Source organism: Carcharodon carcharias, chromosome 11, assembly GCF_017639515.1.
Source record: "Carcharodon carcharias isolate sCarCar2 chromosome 11, sCarCar2.pri, whole genome shotgun sequence".
Taxonomy (NCBI): Eukaryota; Metazoa; Chordata; class Chondrichthyes; order Lamniformes; family Lamnidae; genus Carcharodon; species Carcharodon carcharias.
Window position 1 is genome coordinate 164,106,518 of NC_054477.1, and position 25,513 is coordinate 164,132,030.

Here is a 25,513-nt window from a genome sequence, read left to right on the forward strand (position 1 = left end):
TTGTTGGGAAGCAAGGGGAAGTGACTGCACGGGTAGTGCCAGGCCTGGTGGGGAATCAATGTCAGGGAGGAGGGTAACAGGGACAAGTTACTTTTATTTAGGGGCAGTCAGCTGCTCACTGTCGATTACCACTGGCTCCATGTGGCCAGAGCTCTCAAACATTACAGCCACACTAGGGCGTCGGTATTGGAAGCTGTGGGGTGAGGGTGGGGTGCAGGTGAGCTTTTGGGCTACATGTGCTGGAGGCAAGCCTCACTGAGTGTTTACTGCTCACACCGGACATGCAGAGGGCCCCAGCTGCAATTCCGATTTGCTACGAATTGTTCATATCTCAGCTGTGATAAATTAAAGAAAGGCGACAATATCCATCAATCATGTCCATCCCTTTCGCTCTATGCAGGGTTTCAATCCAGTCAGACTGACTGACAAACTGAAACTGGTTTAAGATGTCCTGGCTCAGAGTCTGCGTACTGTGAGCTTACAGCATCTGCCAATTTTGGATATTTCTGCTGAATTCTCACATTTGGGATAATTCAGCAGAAATATATAGAGTGCTGTCACTTACAGTTTCCAAAGCAGAAGCTGGTTTACTGTACGCTTCATAAAACAGGTCCATTTCCTAAAAGCATTTCCCTTCAGTGTCCTTCAGGATCGTTTGACCTCAAGTATCACACTACCCTGTAAATTACTGTTTAACAGGTCCCATTTCTAGTGAGTAACCCTGTTTCCCCCAAATTTAACCTTGTTAAAGATACTTGGTCAGGAATTTCTACAGCAAGGATCGAGCTGCTCACATGCATACAAGAAACAGACTCAAAGGATGGAAACATCCATTGCTGCACCAAGTACATAGATACACTGGCAAGTTCAGAGGAGGCCTCTGTGTATTGTAATACTCGTATGATTGACAGCAGTTGCTGAAAAGTGTCAGAGGAGAAACAAATAGAAACATATCCACATATGATTTAAAGGAGCCACATGTCAATGACTGGTTATGGGTGGGTGATGTTATCACCATGTGGTTTTTGACTTAAAAATCAAAACCAAAACTTGTTTATGATGACCCCTGACGTCAGGACCCTGCTCATTGCCAGACACTCCCAAAATATATCATGGGAGGCCCAAGGGTCAGTAACTGACCCCACCACCACCCCAAAGGAAGGACAATGACCAGTGACCCCGTGGATCGGGCTGGGTGACCGGTGACCCTGTGGGTCGGGCTCGGTGACCCCGTGGACCAGGCTTGGATATGGCACAAGGATGGGGACAGGGGCAAAGGGAGTTTGGACATTATTAAAAGAACTTGGCCGGGGGCAGGGAACAGGGGTTTAGGAAAAGGGGGGATGGAGAGACTGGGATTGGGGAAAGGGAGGATGGAGAGACTGGGATTGGGGAAAGGGAGGATGGAGAGACTGGGATTGGGAATGGTGCTGAGTTTCAAATCCCCAAATATGTTCATGATTGTTAAAAGACGACTTTATATAAAACAAAAAGCTGGTAACACAAAAGTGTGGAGGAGGGTAAAAATAGAGGGCGTAGGACGGAGGGACGGGGAGTGTGGGACAGGGTGTCAGGGAGTGTGGGACAGAGGGAGTGGGGTGGGGCACTGAGGGCGTGGGGCAGGGGGACAGAGGTAGTGGGGCAGGGGGACGGAGGGCGTGGGGCAGGGAGACGGAGGGCGTGGGGCAGGGGGACGGAGGTAGTGGGGCAGGGGGACAGAGGTAGTGGGGCAGGGGGACGGAGGTAGTGGGGACGGAGGTAGTGGGGCAGGGGGACGGAGGGCGTGGGGCTGGGGGCAGGGGGACGGAGGTAGTGGGGCAGGGGGACGGAGGGCGTGGGGCAGGGGGACGGAGGTAGTGGGGCAGGGGGACGGAGGTAGTGGGGCAGGGGGACGGAGGTAGTGGGGCAGGGGGACGGAGGGAGTGGGGCTGGGGGACGGAGGGCGTGGGGCAGGGGGACGGAGGGAGTGGGGCAGGGGGACGGAGGGAGTGGGGCAGGGGGACGGAGGTAGTGGGGCAGGGGGACGGAGGTAGTGGGGCAGGGGGACGGAGGGAGTGGGGCAGGGGGACGGAGGGAGTGGGGCAGGGGGACGGAGGGAGTGGGGACGGAGGTAGTGGGGCAGGGGGACGGAGGGCGTGGGGCTGGGGGCTGGGGGACGGAGGGCGTGGGGCAGGGGGACGGAGGGAGTGGGGCTGGGGGACGGAGGTAGTGGGGCTGGAGGACGGAGGACGTGGGGCTGGAGGACGGAGGGAGTGGGGCTGGGGGACGGAGGTAGTGGGGCAGGAGGACGGAGGACGTGGGGCTGGAGGACGGAGGGAGTGGGGCTGGGGGACGGAGGTAGTGGGGCTGGAGGACGGAGGTAGTGGGGCAGGAGGACGGAGGACGTGGGGCTGGAGGACGGAGGTAGTGGGGCTGGAGGACGGAGGTAGTGGGGCTGGGGGACGGAGGTAGTGGGGCAGGAGGACGGAGGACGTGGGGCTGGAGGACGGAGGTAGTGGGGCTGGAGGACGGAGGTAGTGGGGCTGGGGGACGGAGGTAGTGGGGCAGGGGGACGGAGGTAGTGGGGCAGGGGGACGGAGGGCGTGGGGCTGGGGGCTGGGGGACGGAGGGCGTGGGGCAGGGGGACGGAGGGAGTGGGGCAGGGGGACGGAGGTAGTGGGGCAGGGGGACGGAGGGAGTGGGGCAGGGGGACGGAGGGAGTGGGGCAGGGGGACGGAGGGAGTGGGGACGGAGGTAGTGGGGCAGGGGGACGGAGGGCGTGGGGCTGGGGGCTGGGGGACGGAGGGCGTGGGGCAGGGGGACGGAGGGAGTGGGGCTGGGGGACGGAGGTAGTGGGGCTGGAGGACGGAGGTAGTGGGGCTGGGGGACGGAGGTAGTGGGGCAGGGGGACGGAGGTAGTGGGGCAGGGGGACGGAGGGCGTGGGGCTGGGGGCTGGGGGACGGAGGGCGTGGGGCAGGGGGACGGAGGGAGTGGGGCTGGGGGACGGAGGACGTGGGGCTGGAGGACGGAGGTAGTGGGGCTGGAGGACGGAGGTAGTGGGGCTGGGGGACGGAGGTAGTGGGGCAGGGGGACGGAGGTAGTGGGGCAGGGGGACGGAGGTAGTGGGGCAGGGGGACGGAGGGAGTGGGGCAGGGGGACGGAGGGCGTGTGGATGAAGGGCAGAGCATGTGGGGTGGAGAGCCTGGGAAAGGGGCTGGCTGTTCACAGAAGAGGGAGGGACAGAAGGTGACGAAGGAGAAGTGAAGCATGAGCAACGTTTCGTGGGAGGTTAGGGGTAGAGGTGAAGGAATGGAGAGAAAGGGATAGAGGGAGATGAAGGGAAGGAAGAAGGAAAATACTGAAACTATAACTGAAGTAATACATTTCTCTGCGCAGATGAACAAATGAGACAGCACAGGCAGATAAATTAAGCTTAAAAGTGGATAAAGGTTTTTAAAAACACCATTAAAAAGCCGAACGGACCCTAGACCTTCCATCAAGAGCAACCAAATACAATCAAGAGTTTTTGCTGACTGGGTTCCTCACTATAGGATGGATCTAATCATTCTGGACAAGCTGCAGTGCAGATTTAGCTGGACTGATGGTCTGGGTGAGGAATGACGGCAGGAGCAACAACAACTGTGTTCTCTTGAGAAGAGAAAAATATGAGGTGGGGGGGGGGGGGTTGAATTATTCTTAAGAAAAGGAATAGGTCAGGTTAGCAGAAGGAATCTTTCTAATGCAGAGAAATCAGAGACACAAGGCCATAGGAAGATAAGCACTGGTTGGAAGAAATGTCAGTCACAGGCGGCGACTGATTCTAAATCCTGTACAACACTAAAAAGGATCAGTTTCCCAAAGAACATAAAGGAGAACAGAATAAATAAAGGAGATGGTTGTAAAAATCAACCCCAAAATGGACCTATATTCAGCCCAAGCATGAAGGGTGAAGGTGAAATAGCCACTTCCAAGTTAAACCTTTATGTAAAAAGAACATTTGGAATTTAAACTGTGAATTCAATAGAATCTTTCTTGAAGTTTTCCCTTAATTTCAGTCCACAATTCTGTCAACTGTTGCACTGATGGGATCATTGGGTTGTTATGATCTTGAATGTGCTGCCTGAATGAATGGTGGAAGCAGATTCACTGATAACTTTCAAAAGCAAATTGGATAAATACTTGAAGGGGAAAGTTTTTTCAGGGCTGTAGGGAAAGAGCAGGGAAGTGGGACTAATTGGATAGCCCTTTCAAAGATCCGGTACAGGCATGATGGGCTGAATGGTCTCCTGCTGTGCTATGTGCCTATGATTAAAATGCTTTTGCTACACCAACAAAAGTTGGGCAACTTTTGGTCCTTTTGTTATTCACGTGATTATCACAGTGTTGATGGGATGCTGCTACAAATGCAAAAAGAAATGATTTTGATAATTCTTATGCAGCAGAATAAAATGTGTAACGGCACAAAGTACTTACCGTCAGTTCTAGGCTTCTTGATTCCGCAGTGCTCAGATTCCTCGTGGCTTCTCTTGCGGTTGGTTCCTGTGTAGCCATTTAGGCTGCCCGTGATCAGATTATCCTGGTAAAGACCGTTGGCGACACCATTGGTGTAGAAACTATTTAGCTGATGGTTCTGCACACTGCACAGGAACTGGGAACATTCATGGAACCCCTGAGCCAGGGCAAGCTCAGCTGCCGTCAACCCATTAGCATTCCTTAAACTGCACAAAGGAACATGGAAACAATTACACTCCATCTTATCACAGCGTTTCACACATAGGATAGATCTGGACATGTGGGAAAGATTAGTTAGGGCATTTCGTTGAAGGCGATATGAAAAATTGCATTACAATAAATATATTAAAGTAATCTGCTAATAACAGTATTAGGGTATTATTGCAGCATTTACACATTTCATTTTGATGGGTACTGAAATTAGCTGCACTTGGTTCTCAAATATCTTAAGTCAAGCTGGGCTACTGAAGCAAGTTTAAACAGAAGTAGCAAATCACAAGCAGAATTTCTTTTTAAAAGTTTCAAACAAAACTGCAGCACCTTTGTTCATTCCCTCACTTGTACAAAACACTTGTAATTGATTGTTTAAACTGACTAGGGTTAACTATAAAACTCGCAGCAATTCACTTCTCTCTGGAATTGCTTTGCAAAATGGCAGCACAGGTCAGTGATACTCAATAGTTCCTCAGCAACACTACAATGATTCTCAGGATGAAACACGTATGTTAAAACACTGAATGAAATACTTCAAACAATTCTCTATTATACTTTTTGCCTCTTGCTTTTCTTTTTTCTCCTCTGCAGCCAACTTATTTTCCGTGTCTTGACGACCCATCCATTTATGTTTGGTTCTGAGACACACTCTTTGAAATCAGCTGATCTTGTAGGTTTTCAGGACTGGAAACAACAGTAAGAGAAGTACCAAGTCTTCCATTTGTCTCGTTCTCCAGATGATTACCTGTCACAGTTAACTTACCTTCTAAGTTATTTTCACCATGATTCATTAGTTGTCCTGGAATTCTAACCAGGGCTTTAATCGGTACATAATAGGAGAAGCATGCTAATGCGCCCATGAAGCCTGCTCCACCAGTCAATAAAATCATGGTCGACATTCCACTTCAACTCCTTTCCTGGTCTATCCCCATATCCCTCTATTTTCTCCAGACCAAAAACCTGCCAATCTCAGTCTTGAATATACTCATTATCAGAGCATTCACATTCCTCTGGGGTAGAGAATTTCAAAGATTCGCAATCCTCTGAGTGAAGAAATTTCTCATCTCAGTCTGAAATGGCCAACCCCTTGTCCTGAGACTAGACTCACAATGCTGGACTCTCCAGCATGGAGGGGGGGGGGGGGGGGGTGGAGAGGAGAGGAGGAGGAGGAGGAGGAGGAGGAGGAGGAGGAGAAGAGAGAGAGAGAGAGAGAGAGAGAAAGAGAGAGAGAGGAGGGACAGCCTCCCAGTACCTACCCTGTCAAACTGTCTAAAAATTTGCAGTGTGTTTACACCCACACTACAGAGTAACACTGTGGGACAGCAGAAAACTTGCAATGGGAGGCATCAACACAGGAGCCTTCACTGAAATCATAGCTGAACCAAGTCCATCTCTGGTGGGAATAAAATTCCAGATATCTGTTCTCTTCATGTCAATATATATATATAAAAACAAAAAAACTGCGGATGCTGGAAATCCAAAACAAAAACAGAATTACCTGGAAAAACTCAGCAGGTCCGGCAGCATCGGCGGAGAAGAAAAGAGTTGACGTTTCGAGTCCTCATGACCCTTCGACAGAACTCAGGTTCTGTCGAAGGGTCATGAGGACTCGAAACGTCAACTCTTTTCTTCTCCGCCGATGCTGCCGGACCTGCTGAGTTTTTCCAGGTAATTCTGTTTTTGTTTTCTCTTCATGTCATTTCCTGGTTTGGCAGCAACTGAAGATTTTTTTAAAGACAATTTGCATATTCTTGAACTAAACACTAGAATCTTTTCAAAGGTGCTCTTCCCAAACACGTGTATTTTAATAAAGGAACTTACTTCTTTCTTTCCTTACAGTTGCTGAGCAACTTCAGTCACACAAAATACCCCTCTCTCCAACCACCCTTTCAAACTTCCCCTTTCCCCCTAATGTGCCTCTCCAATTCCCCTCTCCAACTCCCTTCTGACCCTTCTCTCCACCACCACCCTCACCTGATGTAATAATTCATTCCTTTGTCACAAAAGTGAATACCATCCACGGTTGCCTCCAGTCTCTTGCAGACTCACCACCTATCCCAGCTATAACCCCCTCAAAAAAAAATCCACTACCTACCCCCAGCCTCAAAATATCCACCATTTGCTGGCAGCTCAGCTAGTCCCTCAACCCTAAGTATTTTTAACTCCTTCCCCATAAGCACTGATCGAACCCTTCTCTACATGATCCACCAGCTTCTACTGACACGTAACAAACTCTCCTCAGCCAAAATCTCAAGTACTATTCTTCCCCCCACACCCCTTACTCACCCCATTCAAAACTGCAATCACTCTCCTCCTCAAAGAGCTCACATACAATTGTCTCCCCAATTTCAAACTTCCCTTCACCTCACATTGCCAATACTCAACTCCTCACCAATTCAGTAAGGTTCGAGACCAGTCTAGCTTTATCCCACTTGGCCAGGACCACATCTATGCTGATAACACCCTACTTTGCCCTCTAGCACACTCCTGCATGCTGTCTGCATATACGGCTACTATTTATCCATGGAATTGACATAATTCTCCATAAACATTGGCAATAATCAAAGCTGTACTGATAGTTTCCAACTAGAAACTTCACATCTCAACCCAGTCCACCCACTCCCCTTCTGGAGTACATACTGGGGCTGAACCTGATAGCAGGCAACCTCACTATTTCTTGACACGGAGTTCAGCTTCAAAATACCACATGAAGTCCATCAACCGGACTGCGCCTGCCGTTAACTCACCTTCACTAACAATGCAACCCTCATCCACACCATTTGTCATATCCAGGTTCTCAACAGACTCAAGTTCCATCAGCACTTGGGACAAATCAGCCAGATTCTGCCTGCGTCCAATGCTGCGCTTAAGTCTTGCAATATTCATTATGTTAGAAGCATAAGTAGTCACGTCTGGTTGAAATAGGAACTATCAAGTCTCAAATTTCTTTTGGACAGGAAGAGGTGAGCTTGGCTGGCATTAAATTTGGGAATAGTGTGTTATGATGAATGAAGTTCACCTTTCAAATCTGTAAGGCCCATGTTTAAGACTGTTTGCTCTCAGAAATCTAGAACATACTGCTACTAAGCTGGCTGTTTGCTCTTAAGCTTCTCATAAGTTTTAAACACTTAGATGAGTGATTTTCTCTGACTCGTCCATTGCCTAGCATTCTAAAACTCAGCCATGTCAACAAATCAACATTAGTCAGGAAAATGTTAGAATCTATTATAAAGGATGTGATAGCTGAACATTTAGAAAAGAATGGTAAAATTGGGCAATGTCAACATGGATTTAAGAAGGAAAATCATGTTTGACAAATTTGTTAGTTTTTGAGGATGTTACTTGTAGCATAGATATGGGAGAACCATTGGATGTGGTGTATTTGGATTTTCAGGTGGCTTTTGATAAGGTCCCACACAGGTTAGTAAATAAAATTAGTGCATGGGATTGGGGGAAGTAAACTAGTATGGATTGAGAATTGATTAACAGACAGAAAGCAGAGAGTAGGAATAAATGGATCATTCTCAGGGTGGCAAGTTGTGACTAGTGAGGTACTGCAAGGATCAATGCTAGGCCCACAGCTATTCACAATCCATTTAAATGATTTGGATGTGGAGATAAATTGTTATATTTCCAAATTTGCTGATGACACCAAACAAGGTAAGTTGTGAGGATGTAAGGAGGCTTCAAGAGGACTTGGACAGGTTAAGTGAATGGGTTATCATATGGCAGATGAAATATAATGTGAATGAGTGTGACATTATTCACTTTGGTAGTAAAAAACCAAAGGCAGAATATTTCTTTTGCAGGTGTCTAAAGGGACCTGGGTGTCCTTGTTCATGAGTCACTAAAAGCTAGCATGCAGGTTAAGCAAGCAATTAGGAAGGCAAATGGTACGTTGACCTTTATCGTGAGGGGATGAGAGTACAGGAATAAGGATGTCTTGCTGCACTTGTATAGAGCCTTGGTGAGACCTCACCTGGAGCATTGTACACAGTTTTGGTCCCCTTATCTAAGGCAGCATATACTTGCCATAGAGATAGTGCAACAGAGATTCACCAGATCAATCCCTGGGATGGCAGGGTTGTTTTATGAGGAGAGACTGAGGAGACTAGGTTTGTATTTCATAGAGTTTCAAAGAATGATAGGTGACCTCATCGAAACTCTCAAAATTCTTAAGGGGCATAACAGACTGGATGTAGACATGTTTCCCCTGGCTGATGAGTCTAAAACCAGGGGACATAATCTCAGGGTAAAAGGTAGGCCATTTAAGACCGAGACGAGGAGGAATTTCTTCAAAGAGCAGTGAATCTTTGGAATTCTCTACCCCAGAGGGCCGTGGAAGCTCAATCATTGAACATGTTCAAGACAGAAATCGAGAGATTTCTGGAGACTGATGATATCAAGGGGATATGGAGATAGTGTGGGAAAGTGGCATTGAGGTAGATGATCAGCCATCATCTAATTGGATGGTGGAGCAGGCTTGATGGGCTGAATGGCCTACTCCTATTCCTATTCTGGAAACAAAAGCTGGATTTTCATATTACAGTGGAAAAATCTGTTATTACTGAATTTTTGGGGTACTTTCTTGAAAGTAAATGCAATTTTTTACTTGCAAAGTATTTTTTTGCTCTGGTATGAAACTACCATAATTTTTCAAGAGGTTCAATCAGTAATCAGAGGGGCTATCCTCACAGCAGGATAAGCTGTTGTTACAAGCTAGCCAGCTGAGCATCTTATTCCTGGCCACACAGGATGCTTTTCAGAGGCAGGGATGAACGGCAAAAAAATTGTACAGGTTAACATATTAGATAAAATTACTTTCTTAGCATCATAAGTGATGGAGGCCCATTTCGACTTTTAACTAGTCTTAGTCTCCCAGTTTTCCTAGCAAGGGTGGTGGTGGAGGAAACTAAAGAAAATATTTTAATAATCAAATTCATTTGTTTGTGGGGCTGCCTTCAGTCAATTTGTGAGTGATTAAAGCTTGCAATGACATTGTTGACACTTGACACAGCAGAATGATGGGAAATACTGACATAGCAATTTAGTGGTTAACACTGGCAAGAACACCACCAAGAACTGTGACTTGCAGGAAGTAAAGTTTCTGTACAGGATGTATGTTATGCAAAATTATTTTTTATATAAATGAAATAAACAGATGTTTATTTTCAGAGGATAGTCTTGATATAACTGTCTGGCAAATAAGTTATCCGATGGGCAAGGGATGATAAGTTCATGGAAATATTGCAGGTAATACTCCTGTTAAGTGCTTTGGCATGGCCACATTCAAAGGGAGTAAGAACTGGCATCCATTTCAGTACATGAACAATAACAAACAATGTCCTAAGCCCAAACTAATGCCTTTCCCCTCCCCTTTCATGTGTTGATCAGAGTATATCAGTGCTGCCTCATACCTCGAAATCAATGTGCAATTAGCAAAATGAAGTTGGCTGGGTCCCTGTTAGTGCACTTGGGAGGCACAGGGTATTATCTACACCCTTCTCTTCAACTTTGGAAAAAAAATAAAATTATTAACCCACCACAGGAAGCTCTGCTGTAAATATCTGTAACGGGATAAAACCTTACAGGCATGTTCAAGGGTCCCAGAGCCACAGGGTGTAAAGTAGAAATGAAGTCAGGGTTACAGCTGAAGACCTCATCACTGAACTTGGCAAAGAATCTCCACAAAACAGCAAAAAGAGAAAAGGCAGACCTAATACTTCTGAATAAGCATATGCAACTTAGACACATAAAAGAAGGGACACTTGGAAGAGGTAGGTGGATGAGCTGTATTTTCATTGGCCGTTGGCAAGCCGATCGTTGATTCAAGCACTTCATACAACTGGCACCAGACAGATAGGCCGTGTCAAGTGAGAGCACCAGAAGGGTCATTCGGACTCGAATCATTAACCGTATCCTCTCCGCAGAAGCTGCCAGACCTGCTGAGTTTTTCCAGGTATTTTTGCTTTTGTTTCGGATTTCCAGCATCTGCAGTTTTTTGCTTTTATTTAAGCACATTCACTGACTTGTAATCAAACCCCCCAAAAAAATAACAAGTGAAGGCTGGAGGGTGTTTAGATGGCTTGTACATTAGACAGCCCAGGGTGTTGATTGCTCATTTTGCCTAGTGAAGCAATGTAAATATCCAGCAGCACTTCCCTTGGCTAACTAACTAGCTGTACTTAGCAACATCACCTGCAGCCTAGCAAACATGGATCAGATAGAATACCCACTTCTGGTTTCTAGAAGGCACTCCTCACAGCCAATGTTGCGGAATAAAAGCATGCTAGAACGTTGTGAGATGGAACTCAATGAACAGCCAGAAGAACAACCCAGTCTGACAGCAAAATAATTATCTTGCAGGATACTGTGGCCTTGAGTGAAACACAATCAACAGAGAGTGAACGAGTTATAGTTGAAGGAAGCTCCAAATGCTTCTGGAATGGACAAAGCTGATAAGCGGACATGACCACAAAAAAACATCTCTGATGTCCTGAAAACTGTATTCTGCAAAGTTGTGATCTCAAACTGCAAGAGAGATGCAAGAGGCAACTCCTTGAAATCTGACCCGCCAATGCAATGCAATCTCTTTATACAGAAAGTTAACATTCAAATGTTCTTCTGCAGTTGCTGAAACAACTTTACACAAGATTAAAAGAAAGAGACAGAAATCCTTGGTGAATATCGGGCCATTGCAGAGTGCGCAAAGCTTTGCAACAAAGAGCAGTTAAGCCCCAGGTTGTAACATATAAACCAAAGCGCTGTCTCAACTGGTCCACCTGATATGGGAGAGCACATGATGGAAACACAGATTTATGGCACAGTTCATCAAGTCCTAATCTTCAGGATGCTCCCATTCAGGTGTGACAAACAAAATTCGACCACGGAATATGATGTAGTTCTTCTCTCCACTCTGGGGCACGAAGATGAAACGTAGTCAACTTTAGGTCAACTCTGGATATTCTTTGGGCAAAGCTTAGCAACTTTTTGGCCCAACTGATGCAGAAAGGTCAAAGATAACATTAGTGTTCATTGATGGCTCTCAATGCCATCAACCAAATACTCTAGAAGCTGGTGAGCTGTCCCCAATAAGCTCATTAACAAAGGTCAGGCAACATCACAACAGTGCACTGGGCACAACTAATTACAGTAGTACATCTAATACATTTTCCTTAGGACATAGTGTGAAGCAGGCTGTGTAAAGCCCTCAGGTTCACTGGGGTTCTTACTCACAGCAATGCCAAGAGACTTGAATGGAGACATCAACTGCAGTTCCACCAGGTCAAAGGCCAAATCCAATAAAAAGCTACGTGCTATTGGTGAACTTTGATTTACTGGTCACTGTGCAACATTCCTGCACTCTAATGCTGATTGACAGCAGCTTAGCAATTGGCCTTTTGATATGGGCTGACCAGCTTACAAGGGACAAAGCTATGCATCAGGCTGTACAAGGTCAACTTTATAGTGAATCCAAGACCATAGTAAGGACACAACAGTAAATTCCATGATCAGTTTTATGTAGTTGGAAGCAAGCTTCCTTACTTGTATGTGGTTTGAAATCTGAGACACTTCATCAACTTGTGAAGAAGCTAGAACGATTCAGGATGCAGTATAAGCTCATGAAAATTTTGCAGTAAGAAAGAATACCAAAGTGATGCAGTGTACCACATTACCGGGACAGTCATGGTGAAACAGGCATAATTGCAGTTGCCCAAACATTTGCGTCTCTATGTCAGTTGAATGACCATCCAAGATATATTGTACAGCCACTTGTTTATGAGGGGAAGAAATGTCTGGAGCAAGAGAAACATTTCTAGGATAACTGAACTGGAAGCAGGAAGCTGGGGAAACTTATGCCACAACGAGCAGGTTGTAAGTACAATGTCAACTTCTTTGAAAACAACATACTTAAGAGTACTGCTCTGGAAACAAAAGCCAGAAGTAATTGGCAAATAGGCAATAATGGGTGGAGAAATGACAGTCAATATGTGTGGACCATTGGTCTATGGTGACCCTCCTTCAAACACAGTTACTGATGATCTTTTCTTATACTTGCATGGCTTGGTCATCTTTGCTTGGAACTTAAATTCTATTCCACCTATACTGAACACAGCTGTGCAGTGACTTTCCCCTCAACTGTCTACTCAATTTTGCTTGCCAGCTGTGGTAATTAGCATTAAAGAAATGTTGACAGCAGGCTTTTATACTGGACATACAGCATTCACACTATGATCTAACTTTTTTTTTATTTGTTCATGGGATGTGGGTGTTGTTGGCTAGGCCAGCATGCCCATCCTTAACTGCCCTTGAGAAGGCATTAATTGAGTATTGTGAATGTTTATAGTTCCCATTTTCTCAGGCAAACAATATGGATAGTGATGGCAAGAGTGTAATAAAAAGATATTTGGGGATAGGTGGCGTAGTGGTAATGTCACTGGACTAGTAACCCAGAGGCCCAGATTATACTCAGCAAACATGGGCTCAAATCCCAATACAGCAGCTGTGTAATAAAAATCTGGACTTGAAAGGTAATCTCAGTCATGGTAACCATGAAACTATCATTGATTGTTGTAAAAACCCATCTAGTTCACCAATGTCCTTTAGGGGAGGAAATCTGCCATCCTTACCTGGTCTGGTCTACATGTGACTTCAGATCCACAGCAATGTGGTTGACTCTTAACTGCCCTCTGAAATGGCCTCGCAAGCCACTCAGTTCAAGGACAATTAGGGATGGGCAACAAATGCTGGCCTCGCCAGTGACACCCACATCCCAAGAACACACGCAAAAAATATGTGCTACACCACATTACAGAGAATAATTTTTAAGTTTGGTTTTTAAAAGATCCAAACACCAAATAATGGCTTAAAAATTATTCTAAAGTAAATATTCCCATTTTCAAAAGCAACCCAGTAAAGAAGTGAAAACTCATTTAAGTTTGATCAAGATTTATTTAAAATACTCAAAAGGACATCATAGCATAGGGGCAAAGAAGTACTTCTTTAATATTTAAGAGTTTATGTTGATCTTCATAAGGTGCATGCAGTACTTTTTGTAATGTCAGTTTTTTTTAAACTTAGTATCAAATTTATGAGCTGCCCAATAAAAATACAACCTTCAACAGTGAGCACAAGCTCATGTAATTCAGTGGATAAGCAATTTAAATATAAAAATAAAAAGGAATGCAGACTTGCTCAAATTCCCACAATCTCAGCTCAGGACACCTGATATAAAACAATGGTGCAACTCGCTCAGGAAGGTTTTGGGACAGCCAGTTAAACAATGCCCATTTAAGATTCATGCTGCAGTAAGTGGAGCAAGTCCTGAAAATAATACAGGAATATAACATGAACCCAGCTAAGTTGAGAAAAGAGACAATTTTTCAACATACGCAAAATTAAAATGTTGGCTTCAGAAGAATGGTCACCAACTTCCCACAACTCTTGCACATAACCTTGTGGCCCACTCTTTGCCTTCAACTCAAGTTCGATGATCTTGGAACACAGCCAATGTTTCATTCTGCTTCTGCCATCATGACAGCCAGCATGTTGAATCTGATACTCCAGAGGAATCCCTGGTCCTAGGGGGACCCTCCTAACAACCTCAAAACATATGTCTTTGTCATCTGCTGTCTTCACAATTCCTCTCTCTTCCAGTCTATTGTTCCTTCCCCCATGCAAATTTGCTGGTTATCCTATCCCTAACAAAGCTGATCCCTGTTAACACTCAAGCATTTGCTCTTATATTTTTGCTTTCTATAGTATGGAAGCTGCAGTTAACCTTTAAATTATGCATCCATTTACACTTCTGGTGTAACCGACAATCACCATTATTGTATTGTGTATGACCAGCCTATTTAGTGGCAACATTGCAAACTTCTTGGTGAATCATTAGTCATTGACTTGAACGTCTCAGAAGGCTCTGGCACTGTACACATCAAAGCAAGTAGCACTGCATCTCCAAAGTTATATTCATAGCAATTTAGTTTTCTCTCAGTTTGCCCTGTCTGTGCTGTAATTGATTTCTTTATTTTCCTTCCATTAACTCAGGGTGCTGCCTTTTCTCTCACTGTTCCTTCCTTATATTGAGGTCTTGTTCCAACCTTCAGCTAATGATTCTGCTGCACATTCATCACCCTCCTTCAGATCACATGTTCTGATTATTCTCAATCTCCAGTTCACTCAATGGTTGAATCAGTACACGTTTATCTTCTCCATTCCTTTCAATGAGCACGAAAAGTCTTAGTTGAGCACTAAAGATGTTATTTCTCTCAACTCTTAAATTTATTATTTACAGACGCTCCCATCCACTGTCCTTTCTTGTTTCTTCTAAGTTCCAAACATGCCGTTGCTCTTCCTCCTCAGTGCACTGAAATTAAGATCATCGTGCAATGGCTCTAAATTATAATTTCCAAAAGATAGCAAAACTGGAGCTCATCTCTTACAAAGCTTCCTTTCCAAGCAATCTTCAAGCCTTTAAAAGCTAAGGGAGACTTTGTCACCTCTTGTACTCTTTTCAATCCATGGTGGTTGGTCCTTCTCTGGTTTTTCAGTTGTTGATGCTATTAAATTACTACCATTAAGTCATCAAATAAGGCAGTTGGTAATGCCTGTTGGCAAAAATCCAGTATTCAGCAATAAGCACAAATGGAGGCCATTCTGCCCATCTTACCACTGAAACCTTTCAATTCCATCACCGCAATATAAAAGCTGCGATTTTTTTTCATGGCATCCAGGAGGAAAAATATAATTTATTAAACTTAGCAGATGAACATATATTCTTTCCATCCAAACAAAAGTGTCAGTTTCCAAGTGATCATATGGACTTATGTTTAGTTCCACAGACAGACGAATGCTTGGACAATGGGATCTTTTAAGACCATGACTGGTGAATTTTAATGGGTAAGGGTATCAAGGAATAAGGTGGGAAGATGGAGTTAAGATACAGATCAGGCATGGTCTAACTGAATAGCTAAGTAAGCTCAAGGAGGCTGAATGGTCTCCTAATGTTCCTATATTCTATTGCTAAAGATATTAAGAGTATTGCTCACATCATTAGGTAGAACATGGGCCAAAATAAGTATATCAGCAGCTAGGCAAGCACTCCTGGCATCTGGCAGGGTCGATGCTGGAAGATCTTTCGGATTGTATTAATCATTGGGATACAGAGGAATAGGATTCCCACCCAATCTTCTGCCTCAGCCAGTCAATAATGCTGGAAAACCAAAACCTGGTAAGAAATCCCACTGACCGGACCCAAAATTGGGTGAAAGAAATAAAAGCAAGAACTTGGTATTTGTACAATGTTAGATCACGTCCTCAAGATGTTCCAAATGCTTCACATGGCTGCATTACTTCTTTTTACAATCACACATGCTGGAGGTAGCTAATTTGTGCACAGCAAGACTCCACAAACAGTGAACAACCAGTTAGTGAGATTTTGGTGTTGATGACTGGAGGAGGAATATTGGTTGAGACCCTACTAAAACTATCTGTTCTTCTTTGAATGGGAGCCTGGGATCTTTAATACCCACCTAAATAGGCAGATAGGGCCATGAGTTGACATGCATGCAAAGAATGCACAGAACACAGAAATGATCATTTGGAGTTTTTTCCACAGCTCAAACCAAAATTGTACAGAAAACGCATCACTCACTACTAACTGCTATAAGGTACTGATACCCTAGGAACAATATTATGTGTCCACGCCACCATCATTTAATAAATCCCAACAACAAAGGGTGGTTTATAAATATTCCGTGAAGCCCAGTACAGCCCAATGTGATTGTAGTATATCATTCAGCACAACTGCTTTCCTGTGAAATCTTGGTCTCGACGGATTCTTGCATCACACGTTCACACGATAAGGACACAGGCACAGTTCCAAAATCTCTCGAGTTTATTAGATCACGTAACAAAAAGGGCAAGAATAGTGGGAAGGGATTTGTTGCTGTAAAACTGGGAAATGAGTCAGCCTACAGACAGGAGCATTTACAAAATAAAACAGGTGCACCAAATTATCTCTGTCACTACTTTGTTACCTGAGTGTGCAATGCATAATACGTTAGCATTCAGATACAATGACAGCTCGCTTTGTGGTCACTTCTGAAAGAAGAGTTTGAGTCAAGTTAATTATCAGAGTTACTGAGTCACACAAGAAAATTATTAGCCTGACAATCTAGGTACCTGGACTACAAAAAATTGGGCTGTTTTTGTAATTGGCTAATGAGAAGGGGATCGTGACATTTGTGGGAAAAGAATTTTAAATTATATTTATTTTTAAATATGTTGTAGTTTCAGGAAACAGCTTTCCAAAAATTGCTGAGAAGTTACTTGCTGCTTATTTTATAAAGCGAACATTTTCTTGGGTTGGAATCATGATATTTAGACATACGACAGGGAAAATGTGAAAACTGGAGTTAAGAAAAACGCCAATTATAAATCTGATCCATTTTATGTAACTAAAATGACATTTTAATATTTGCATGTAGGCGATCGAAACTAAGGTTGGGGGGTTGTAATTTCTTGCAGTGGCATGTAGGATTCAAGCGGGGGAGGAGGGAGAATGAGTCGAGAAAAATAGGTGGTGTTAAAAGAAATCTTAACTTCTTTCTAAAGTATAGTAATAAATTCAACGTTAAGTGAATACTGTTACTGCAGTTTTCTCTACAAAGCACTTATCATATTATATCTGAATAACCTGCAAATTTCATATCGCTTTCAACAATCAAATTGTTCCTGGTTACAATCATGCGGCAATTAAGTTCAATAAGTAAACCATTTTTTTCTTGAAAAATTGTGTAAAACTTACATTAAAACAAAAATTTCTCAACTTAACTATATTAGTTTACATATCTGAAGTAATTTTAAATTAGGATAAACAAAGCATGCACAACTAAAAGATCTATAACGCAGTTCCTACATAGCATTAAAACCAATCACCACAACAAATACCTCAACGGTATGCCTTGTGTGCTGAGGGGAAGCGATACTGCGCACTCAATGCCACAACTGTAAGGTTTCCATGAAGCCCCTGTGGCAGTTTCAGCGTTTCTATTGGGAATGATCCCCCTTTCTAGGATTACTTCAAAATCAAGTCAAATTCAAATTACGTAGCTGGAAAACATTTGACATTTTTCAATCTCTTAAAGACTCAATTCTCTGCACTGTTACAGTTACATGGGCAATGGCAAATAAAACAGATTAAGGGGTGCTGGTGAAAGTAATCTTAACAATGAAACAAGAACATGAATACATCTTGAATTAATAATGCCATTTAACCCATTTCATATTATTTCCAAGTCCTGTACTGGCCGTAAATATATGGAATACTTCTATCCATTCATGTGGAGTATTATAATTTCTGTAGCAGCATATACTAACGTGGGCTCCATACAGAATGAGGTTTGCAGAATTATAATGCTGCTATAAAAGAAAAGAGAATTAAAGTGCATGATATATGGATCATTTCTCTATTCCAAATATTTACCTGTAAAAGATGGAAACATTTTACTTCTAAATAACTCTGAAATGGGTGAAAAATCATTACATATTAATAATTTGTATCTACAGTATTTCACCTCTCCAGTTGAGGTGATTTTTGATATCCCCACCTTCTAATTTAGTCATGCAATGTACAGCTTCACTTAAACTGTACTTAACATCTTCATTCTTCAACTATCCAATATTATCTTTTCAAAAATATTTTATGATTAGAATTTACTTGGCTTTATGTGGTAGGTGTCATATATCTGATCCAACTACGAGTGACCATTTAGGAATCTCAAGGCAAGAAAACAATTAGCAGGCTTGTTTAATTTTATCTACCTTCATGTGGAATTATTTTAGTATCTCTACCTGCCCTAATTTTGACTGCAGGACTCCACTGGTTTTTGATACAACTTGAAGCAGTGGAATCAATGTCCTGACAAAGGTGACTTCTTTTTGTACATGTGTGCATCTTTGGAGGAATCCCATTAAGATGCATTATAGGGACTTCAGGCTATCCTCACTGAACACAGAGGGGACTAGTACCTGCAGAAAACATTCACCGCATGGAAAATGGCACAGGTAGAAGGCTTCAACTAATGCCTCAGGTTTTCCTTCTTATTCCTGTCTCTTGCCATAGCTACATTCAAATAACTTGGAGATGTTCATCCCTTTCATCCAGAAACAATCCACCTTCTTCATATTACCCCTCCTGGCTCCAAAAGGTCCAGTCATTTCCTAAGCATCTATGGTCCCTTCTAGATAAATAATCGCCATTCTCTCCATTTCCTGCGGATGATACTTGCTGTGGTTCTTCCCCCCAGGATGACTCTCCCTCCCCTCCCCATGCACTGCTCCCTAATTATCCTCAGGAGTGTTCCCTATGGATCTTCCTGGATTCTATTAAATTCTGTTTCCTGATTAAATAATGCCCTTCAGTCCATCAGCATTTGCTACAAAAAATTTGAAACCGAAGGCCACAATAAAGCAATTTCCAGCAGCAATAACCCAATTTGGGAGCAGAGCTGGTAACCCAATCAGGAAAAGACAGTAACAGTTCAATTTGATCACACATCACCCTGCAACTGAATACAACATAACACAGTTAGGAAACAGGTCAGAATTTCTCCAGCATTCCTGATCCACCTACCTCCATCAAATTTCAATCAAGAAGAAAGATTTTAGGTCCATGAAATATCTAGGGAACCAGGGCAGGGAACCATGACATCAGTGATTCACGACATGTGTACTGGAAAAAGCAGTAAACTGCCAATAATTATAGAGTATCCAAAAATCTTACCATCTTTAGTTTCCTCTTCCTTGATATTCAACAAAGGCTAATAGATGATGAACTAGGGATTGGTGCTAAGGGCAAGTGGGAGCAGCATTCAGAGAAAAAAAAAGTATTATTTCAATGTCTGTGACTGGAATTGCTAATCAGGGAAGAGTCTCAAATTAGAAGTCCCAAATGTTGCAGCAAACACTTGTATTCTATTTCAGAAAGAAGTGTCAAAGAAAACCACAACTAAACTTATTGCTGCATTCTCCACTGTTCTGACAGCAACTTCTGCTGTTCCCTCCACCGAAACCCAATCCTCACCCCACGCCCTCCAATCCAAAACAACGGAATAAGAAACTTCAACCAACCCACAAACAATTCCACACTTTATCATGGAACAGAATATTTCATTTCACTCCTTTTCCAGTGCCGCACCTGCATCCTGCTCTTTAAGGTCTCAGGAATCTAATTTGCTTGCAATAGAATCTAAATTTCCTTCAGTTGACAGCAGTTTTCAATTCAGGATCAATCTCTTGCATCTTCGATGGCACTTTAGCATACTGACGTTGGTTTCACCACTATCCATACCTGTTTGGGCATTTGCTTTCCTCCCTGCCCTCCCTTTTAAGAAGGTGGAAAAAGCATTTACATTGTGCTACTCCCTTCATTCTTGTTTAGTTCCTAACAAATGGTCATCTCTAAGTCTTTCACCCCAGCTTGATTCAGTGTCTTCTTTGTTGCTTCATTCACAGCCTTTCAAATAGTATGCCCACCACAATGGAGCTTAATATTCCAACTCTGGCCTCACCAACACTTTATAGTGCATCCATGTCACTTCCTTACATGACATTGATCTCCCTGCAGATGACATTGCTCTGTTTGTCATGGTATTTACTGCCATATCATGGCATTTTCGATGTTTGGGAACAGTCAAAACCAACTCTTCAGTTTCAATATATTTTCACACCAGCGTACCATACTTTGCATTTCTCAACTAACAACTTCACATATCTGCCCAACTTGCATTAACCTTTGCTTCCAAAAATCCTGGTTCCTGAGTAATTTGTCTGCATCCTCTTCTATTAACTAAATCAAGGTGAATAGAAGAGATCTCACTGCCAGCCCTTGCTGAACTCCATCTGTCCATGTTGACTAGATGAAACCCCTCGTTTACAATTTCCTTTCATTTGTTAATTTTCTTCAATTTGCAACTTCTCTCAAATTTCTTCTGCCAAAATACTCGATCTTTTAAAAGACAACCTGTCCCAGCACAATAAGGACAAGGCAAAAAGACATTGAGGAGGGAAACAGAGTTACATTGTGTGCCCCCTGTCCACAACACTAAGATTAAATAGGGGGTTACTACAAGCAGCATCGTTGCACACCATATACTTGGGCATACTTCCAACTCCCTTAGACTCCACTCGTTCCCTCTTTTCCGAAGAGGGCAAAGTGTCTTCCACAGAACTTGGAACTTCAAGTGATTCAATACTCTCGTCACGGGCTCTGCTGCAGTTATGTTTGAATAACAAGGAATTGTTTGTACACACAGCCAGCCAGAGAAGCAAAATACCTGCAAATTCATTCAACTTTGCAGTTGATAGGGAACGTCTTATTGGAAAGTAATAACTGTAAAAGCTGGTCTTCGTACCTAGCCTGTGGTGATTGAATGGATAGTAAGGTGCTCATAATAATAATGCATAACTGGGTGGCGCAAGACTTATAAACAACCCAAACGGAGGGAAAAAATTGACTGATTGATAAATGTCAGGCTTCAGGGATCAATTTGAAAAGCTCTTGAAAGGTGGCGTCGGAAGGAGAAGTAGATGAAAAAGGCAAGTGAATGCTGTCACGCCAGCTTACGAATCTTCAACTCTGCATAAAGGGGGGTCAAATAAAATTCAAAAAACATAAACCATGCTCAAAAGCATTCCCTGCCCAAGTGAAATGTGTTAATGTGGTGGAAACCAATTGAAAAATAAAACGTGAATGTAATATCTGTACAATTATTACTGTGTCAGTAACCCTAGTGCAAATGTAGTTTTGCTTTTTTTTTGTTTTTTTTTATATAATTAATGGCTAAAGAACTAAGCCAGCTGGACATTAAGAAAAAACTGGTGCAAACTTAGTCTGTTGATTGGGGAGTTAAATTTTTAACTGAGCAACGTGAAAGCAACTTTTATTTAAGTAACTGAGGAACTCACTTGGGAACTTGGCAAAAATCCAAAGGAGCTTGTTGACTAAGGTCGCTAGAAACTACTTGTGAGAATCATCGCTTGGGTTGAAAAGGATGAAGGCTTTTAAAGAACTCTAATTAAACGTAGTGAAATTGCACTAAGGATATTTCTAAAGAATGTGTCAAAAATAAAACCCTCACATTTGAGCACACAATGTTCATAGCATTATCTTTTTCTGATCTTTTAAAGTTTACATTGTCAATGACTACAATGCCAGTCGAGAGTGGGACAATTCCCAGCTGAAGAGATTACATATATGGTGAAATTATTAAGTGATTATAAAAGATAGAGATGCATGTTGGGGGCGGAAGATTGTTGGGAGGGCTACCGAGGAATATTAAAGAAAAAAAAAGCTGGATTAGTGACTAAATTAATGGAAGCAGTTGAGGTTAAGTAAGAACAAACATTAAGGCATGAAATAAATCCTGCATTGTTGTAGCATTACTATACAAAGCTTTTAATGGGTTTGCATATTGCAACATTCCAAGGAAAGATACCAAAGTTGCCCTGCCCAGTAGGAAGGATGAATGTGCCCCACAGGACATGCCAAGGCCAGCATTTCACAGAGAGCGCACCTTTCAGTGAGGGTTTCAATTTAAGAAAATTGGGGTGGGTGGGGGTGTGAACTCCCTAACTTTACAAAGGAGTATATTAAATTCCTGTGGCCCATTAAGTAAAGTGCTTTTAACCTAACTATTGCAAAGCAGGTAACACACTCTGAACTGAATGGGAACACCTTAGTTTGTTAAAGTACTTAGTGAGGAATTAAAGTTTCAAAAATTGGAGGAAATATAAGAATATTTCACATTTTAAAGGTAAATTACTCCTACGGTCTGTCTTGTTTTCAGTCTATTTAAGAATTTTAATTTAAATTTCAAAACTGTGTTTGGAAACCAATCAATACAGAGCAACTGCTCAATGGCACTTTGGTTACTCAATGGTACTCTTTAAACACGTAGATTTTGATTTATTGGTTGCATCAGAGAATCATGGAAATACAAGAACAATCTTTTCCAGTTTTGAGTATAAGTAATGGAAGCGCAGAAGGTAATGGTGTGTAATATTCTTTATTAAACATTAAATTTGTATAGAGGTTTAACAAATTAACAGCTAAATAAGTCACCACATTCAGCTGGACTATTGTTTTTAAAGGAGCTTAATGCTATAATTAAACAATTTCCTGAATACATACATTGGGAAATTACAGACCCACATCCACCCCACCACTACTATCTGTCCTTGAAATGTGATCAGGATACCGCAGGGAATCAGCCTACCAATTTACATTCCCAGCAGGTAAGGTTCCAATCTGGAGCTGCACTGGTAAAATACTTTCTAGCAAGGCAACTGCTGTATTTAGTAAAACATTCATTGGAACGGCAATATGTGAAGTTACTGGAAAAAGGACTCTGTGGTTGAAAAATACTACGGGCAAATATTTCAGGGAATGATTTTAGTTTTAAAAAAATCCTTGGGCCAAAATTAAAGCATACAGCTCCTTTAATTGTGCCCTTATATCCATCACCTTTCGCATATTTACGAGTTGCTGTGTTGATTATTTAAGAGGTGCTGAAATGTTTACTTACTCTGTTTTAGCCCCATGAGACACAAGGACATTAAGACAATCCAAACTTCCTGATCGTGCTGCTTTATGGACAGGGGTTTCACCCACAACATCCTGTAATGAGAGGAGATAAATATTACAGAGACTGATATACACCAATTATTCAATGTAACTACATTCAGTACCATTCCCTATATTCAGCAATAAATAAGGCTTTTTTGAAAAAATGTACATCAATTCAAATTCTAAACTAACTGAGGACAAGAATAAACATGGAGATTTCATGAAAAGGTACTTTTCATGGTTAGTGTTATCTCAGTTAACTTCATTTCAGATTTAAATCCTTTACTCATTCTATTTTACACATTAGCCAATAACAGAAGATGTGTTTTAAAGAAAGCATTTGCGTCTGCTGCAGAGGATGAGAGAGGGGCAAGGCCACCAGGCCAATTAAATCTGTCCCACCCAGCCAACCGTGCAATCACATACACCCAGCAACACTGCCCCAGGACAAAATCTGTGCAGAATCTTGGGAAAACTGGGAAATTCCTCTCCAATTCTCAAAAACAACCAAGTTGCCAGCAGTTCACATCATATTCATGATTCGCTTGTAGCTTAGCTCTTCCCCCACCGAATGAACTCTTCTCTCCAGAAATTGCTAAGCACCCTTTTAAGGGATCACAACAAACTCCTACTCAGAGGGCAAGGAATTTGGAATGTAACTTAACTCTGCATACAGATGCTCTGGACATGGCTTCTGTGTGAGTGTATCACCACATGCCAATAAACCCCTCCAGTCTCCTCCAGATACCACTCCAGTGTAGGCCCCAGGTTCACAGAATCTTGGGCTGAGATTTTCCAGCCCCGCAGCAGATGTGGTGAGCCATTCAAATCTCTGTTGACTTTGACAGGACCGGAAGATCCTGCCAGTGGGAGGGGCCAGAAAATCCCACCCATAGAAATTTACAGCACAGGATGAGGCCAATCAGCCTGTGCTAGCCTTTTGAAAGAACAGTGGTGCTTAATGCCACACCCTGCTTTGTCTCCATCACCCTCAATCTCAAATAGCTGTCCAACTACCCCTAACATTATTTATGGAATCAGCCTCCATCGCCTTTTAAGATACAGCATTCCAGGTCCTCTCAACTCAGAGTGAAACATTTCTCATCTCCATTAAAGGTCTTTTGCTAGCAATTTTAAATCTATGACACCTGTCTATTCACCCACTTGCCCAAGGGAGCAATTTTTCTCTGTCTAATCTATCAAAACCTCTCACTATTAGGCCACCTCTTAGGCTGCTTCCACCATCCACTACTACTGACTGTAACTCTGTACAGCTCTGATCAGTGTTCAGCCAAACCATCCCAACCTTCAAGTAAGCCAACAAACTTTAAGATCTCACCGAGCAAAAGTTTTCCATGAGTGGAGAGGGAAATCAAGTCCTGTGCCCATATTTAAGTCTGTGTAAGCTTCAAAAACATTATTTCCCCATTAGTCACAGGCACTGCCGTTGTTTATTTTTCCTTCTTGGCACCCACTCTGCTCGATCTGAGCTCTGAATTGGCATTCTATATATACAGGATTACTCAGATGGAACTAAAATCTGTAAAGATCTTGGTATCACTGCCTGTGATGCCATTTCTGTTTTAATCCAGAGGAAAAAAATCTCAGCCTAGAATTAATGCAGATCATCCCCACCAACGCTGTCTGTCATTCAATCACAAGGTTCAGAAAGATCCAACCAGCAAACAAACTGAGGTGGGGAAAGGCAATGGCACACGTGTGATCAGAATGAAGTCCTGGCACATGGCTGAGATGGTGCAACGATAACCCGATTCTGTAAGCTGTTATGCTATTGCTGGTTGTGCAGCGTTTCACACTGACAGTGGCTACTGGAAATACTATATTCTCCTTACTAAAAGGAATACTATATTTTCCGATCTTTCTGCGACAGAGGGGCATGGAACCCATCAGCTGCAATTAATCTAGTTGAAGAAAAATATACCCAAAATGTGAATCAGTGTAAAAGGGATTAGAAACATTGTCAATTTTGAATATCAGTGTCACCTGTGACCCTGAGGTAGCACTCCTGCCTCAGAGACAGGTAGGCCACTGCTTGAAGCCCTGATCCAGCAGGAGGGGGCGCCGGGCTGCTGGTGCGGAGGGGATGCCAGGCCGGCACTGCCTGAGCGACAGTGCCGAGGGAGCGCCACCCTGCCCGAGCGACAGTGCCGAGGGAG

The 25,513-nt window shown here is 42.9% G+C and overlaps 1 protein-coding gene across 5 annotated transcripts in view; it reads right to left on the reverse strand.

The window, feature by feature from the left end:
* Positions 1 to 25,513, reverse strand: part of LOC121284098 (ankyrin repeat domain-containing protein 10-like) — a 64,841-nt gene that overhangs the window by 14,385 nt on the left and 24,943 nt on the right. For all 5 annotated transcript variants that reach the window (XM_041199173.1, XM_041199176.1, XM_041199175.1 and 2 more), the window contains exons 3-4: positions 23,296 to 23,387; positions 4,454 to 4,698 (exon numbers count right to left, since the gene is read on the reverse strand). In XM_041199173.1, coding sequence (XP_041055107.1) covers positions 4,454 to 4,698; positions 23,296 to 23,387 — 337 coding nt within the window. The remainder of the gene's footprint in view (positions 1 to 4,453; positions 4,699 to 23,295; positions 23,388 to 25,513) is intronic.